The sequence below is a fragment of the Cryptotermes secundus genome, unplaced genomic scaffold, assembly GCF_002891405.2.
Source record: "Cryptotermes secundus unplaced genomic scaffold, Csec_1.0 scaffold165, whole genome shotgun sequence".
NCBI classification, from domain to species: domain Eukaryota; kingdom Metazoa; phylum Arthropoda; class Insecta; order Blattodea; family Kalotermitidae; genus Cryptotermes; species Cryptotermes secundus.
In genome coordinates, this window is record NW_019737087.1 from 910,046 (window position 1) to 914,435 (window position 4,390).

At 35.1% G+C, this 4,390-nt stretch overlaps 1 protein-coding gene across 1 annotated transcript in view; it reads left to right on the plus strand.

Annotated features, from left to right (window-relative positions):
• Positions 1 to 3,129: 3,129 nt before the first annotated feature.
• Positions 3,130 to 4,390, plus strand: part of LOC111870054 (sorting nexin-24) — a 16,806-nt gene continuing 15,545 nt past the window's right edge. The window contains exons 1-2 of the mRNA XM_023862018.2: positions 3,130 to 3,434; positions 3,813 to 3,994. Of these exons, the coding sequence (XP_023717786.1) occupies positions 3,261 to 3,434; positions 3,813 to 3,994 (356 nt within the window). The 5' untranslated portion in view covers positions 3,130 to 3,260. The remainder of the gene's footprint in view (positions 3,435 to 3,812; positions 3,995 to 4,390) is intronic.

The following is a 4,390-nucleotide window of genomic DNA, read 5'->3' on the forward strand; positions in this document are numbered from 1 at the left end:
CTGAACCATCTACAGCACAACTCTCAGTTGTCCAAATCCTGATTGTTCAGTTTGTAAATTCTCAGAAGAAAGTTTTTTCTTTACCTTTCATTACCCCTTGATTTTACTGAAGGTCTGTAAAACTGTACATTATTTATTACTTAGGTTCTTTTGAATTCAATTTTGACCTCTCTCTGACTTATATACATAGGTCTATGAAAATGGCAAAGTAGTTTCACCATTCTATATACAGAATAACTGGAAAGTTAGGATCAGTAGCATGTTTACATTATCTGTTCATATTTTTCAAGAGTTTTGCTACTGCTGACTGTGATAACCCAAGTTTTCTATGGATACTAACTGTTAATTGCCTCTGCAACCTGTGTTCAACCTTTTATGTCCACAGAACAGCACAGTTTCTACATTCCCTTCTAGGCTTAGTGACATTATTACCAGTAAATAAGATATAATTAATTATATCTCTTAGTCCTGACTTTTCATATACCCTGGAGAGGCTTCTCTCAATTATATGAGCTGATGGAAGGACAGTGAAATGTGTATTCAGGCCAGGCCAAAATCAGTATTGACTAACTGAACAGAACAGATTCCTTTTTGAGAAGCTAACAGTTGCTCAACTAATCAAAAAATTCAATGCCTTGTATGGGAACCAGTGGCTTGTTACCATGACATCTGAGGTTTCTGTGGTGGTGACTATGAACATTACAAGTCTCCAGGCATGTGAATCAGTATAGTTTGGTAGATAGGCATCAAAGTACATGGCAGCATATCACAGAAAACTGTTCTTTATTTTCATTACTCTGTTCATGAGAGCCTGCAGCTGATCCATTCACTGAACACTTGGCACTGCCAAGATTTCTCCAAAAAATTTGCTTTACAATTTACATTTAAGCTGTTGAAGAATATTCTTACAGATCACTGTTTGTATTAAGGATAGAAGAAGAGTCCTTTTAACAAATTTAATTTTGGGTTTTAATACTTAGTATATTTCCTTCCTGCCCCCTCCAATTTTGATTTTCCAGAAATTTGAGACTAGGGCAGATGCCCCCCCCTGCCATTATCCATTTTTTAATAGCCATTTTAATATTTTTAATATTATCTTAATATCACCTAACAGTTTCTGTAACTGGAATTTTCAGTCAATTTATAATGGCAAAATTTGTCCCAGTAGGCATTCTTTTAAATGATGCTTCACACACTTTGTTTCCCAATTAAAATCTTGTATTGCACCTGCACCATGCATGCTCTGCTCTTCGATATCATTCTTGATTTGATCATCCTATTTCACAATTTATGAAGCTTCTCATTATGCAGTTTTCTTCAGCCATCAGTTACTTCCTCCGTTTTACGTTCAAGTATTAACAACATGTGGTATACATCTTTGAAAAAATTAAGGAATATGAAAGTTGGAAGGAGTATGTACTCCTTACATGGCATTGCAGTGCATATTTGCTACGTACCAGTACATGGCAGCTGTTTCACAAGTTATCTTTAATGAGATTTTTTGTAACATTTATGTCACACTGAAATGCTAGTAAGCCACGACTTCCCTTTCTGTTCATTTTAAATAAGCGTTTTCTTATGTTCCTGTCATGCAAGCATGGGCACTGCAGGATTTTTTCTGGGTGGGAGGCATTTTATGTGATTAAAAAAATCAATATTTTGAATATTCGCTCATTCTTTTAAAGAATCTTGGGAGCCTGGTATTGTTTGCTCCTCATGTGTGTGCATGCCTGGAAGTTAATATAAGGCAGTGATTTTCAAAATTTTTTAGGCTGTAGCCCCCAGTATACATACATACATTTCATTTCACAAGTCCAAACAAATGGACATGAAGGTCATCATACAAAAATCTAAACAAACACAGATAACAAAATAATTAAAACTAATTGTTTATGTTATGCTCCACATATTCAGAAACTGTATAAAAGGAATTATTCATAAGATATAGAAACAGCCTATTTTTAAAACTAATTCTATCCTCTTTAAGGCTTTGAATGGTTATGGGCAATCTGTTGAATAGTTTAATAGCAGTAAACATAGTACCTTTCTGAAAAGCAGAAAGATTCGAGTTTGGCAAATATAATTGCTTTCAATTTCTTGTATTCAAACCATGAACATCTAAACCTGAACAAAATTTAGTTTGATTATCAATCACAAACATCATCAACGAGAGAATGTATTCACATGACAATGGCAGTATATTCAATTTCTTAAAAAGATCCCTACAAGAGTCTCTAGGTCCCATTCCAGATATAATCCTTATTACTTTTTTTTTTTTNATTCTTATCAATTTGCAGACCCAAAAATTTTATCACAGAAACTTCATTTATAAACAAATTCCCACTAGCAACTGCCAGAGAGTTATAGGACTGTTTTAGAGCAAACCTAATAATATTAGTTTTAGTGATATTTAAGGCCAACTTATTGGCTGTGAACCAATTTATAAGAGACAGTTTATCCCTGACTTTATGCTTAAGCTCATCATGATTATTACCAGTAACCAAAACACTGGTATCAACAGCAAAAAGAAAAACTTTAGCCAATTTATTAATATATGGAGGCAAATCATTAATGTAAATAATAAATAGAAGTGGTCCCACTGTAACACTGCAGACTGAAGGGCCTCTCCTCTCTTTGTCTACGTGGTTAGGCCACTTCTATTTAACTGGCAGAAATCCATACCAATATTGAGTTAATAAACAGAGTTCATAAAATATTCAATATATTTTTCCTCCAAACGTACAATAAGAAGACAAAAATAGTCTCGCGAACCACACATTTATAACGACTACATTAAACGACTGGCAACTGCGAGAAACATTTCGATTACGATAGTTGGTCCCATTCATATCACGCGTCTAAGATACTTTGCTCGGTTCGTAATAATGGAAAATGCGTACTTTCAGCAAAATATTTCCACCACAAGTGGCTTGTATTGTCCTGGAAACTTGTGTCTGCAACGCATCCCTTGCAGCCTTGTAGCATAATTAACTGCCGTTTAGTATCAAGTTCATTCTGCAGTACCAATAGGGCGCATTTAATCGACACTGTGTGCAATAGGACCCGATCGTTCTGAGCGGTTCTGAACTGAGCGTTCTGAGCGTTCTGAGGCTGGGTCAATGGAGTTGTTTGATAGCTTTGATGGCTTTGATAGTGTGTGTGACGTACGTTTGAGTTAATTGTAAAGCGAGGAGTCATCCGAAATAATGGGTTGACCAAATTTAGAAATGAAGTGATAGGCTTTGTATTCAACCCTTACTATGCCCAAGATTTTAATAAGTGTTTCAATGACACAAATATATATACCACGATATCGTCTAGCGGACGAACCACCAGGAAAACCTCATTACGTTTATGTTGTGGAAGTACTGGAAGGAGGTAAACATCACCGAATTGAAAGGCGCTATAGCGCCTTCCACTGTTTACATAGAGAGGTAAATAATTCCCATATCAAATAAATGAACGCAGTTATATAAATCATTCTAGCATATGATGTTATTATTGCCTCTGCCAGTCGTGGCAGTCATAAATTGCTAGATGGAATGATGGTATATGGAGTAATGACATAATGACGTGTAGGTCAACAATGTGAGAATCCTGAGTGAGTCACCATAGGCTGTCTAGGATGTAAGAGAATGAGATAAGTAGTTGTATGCAGACGCTAGGTTAAGTTTGTTGCAGATCATTTATGAAGTTTAAAGATGTTTATGATGCATTTGCTGTGCCCATAATAATCGGAAGCGTTCTCACCAGTAGTATATTACAATCAGGAAAATGATCTAACACCATACATGTCTTCCTCTCATTACCAGTTGAGAAAATGCTATAGCACCCCATTGTTTCCACCAAAAAGGGTGCGTAGCTGTCAGCCAAAGGTTCTAGAAAGAAGAAGACAGAGTCTGGAACAGTATTTACAAGCAATGCTGAGATTTGGACCAAGCCGAGCTCAAGTACTGGCTTTTCTTGGGGTAAAGAAATTGAAAGGCAGCCTTGAGTAAGTATGTTTTGTGATGTTATATATTTTATTATTATTATTATTGATACTTTTGCTGTGAAAATATTATCCATGATCAGCTGTGCTTCCAATTTAATTACCTATTCAGACAGTCACACTTACTGTCTGCTTACAAGTGTAGGTTAATTTCATTTATTTTCATCTTAAATTCTTCACAGAAGTTTTACAAAATTTATTAGGGAATAAACTGAATGGTTTCCGACTCTGCATGATATATTGAATTGAATTGAATTTATTTACATTCTATAAATCCTAAGCAGGTTAGTACCTTTGGATACAGAACAAGTCAAAAGGTTACATACATAAGTACAGGCAATTTTAGCTTAAAAATTAATATAACTTAATTTTACATCATTCTCTATTTACATTGAAGTA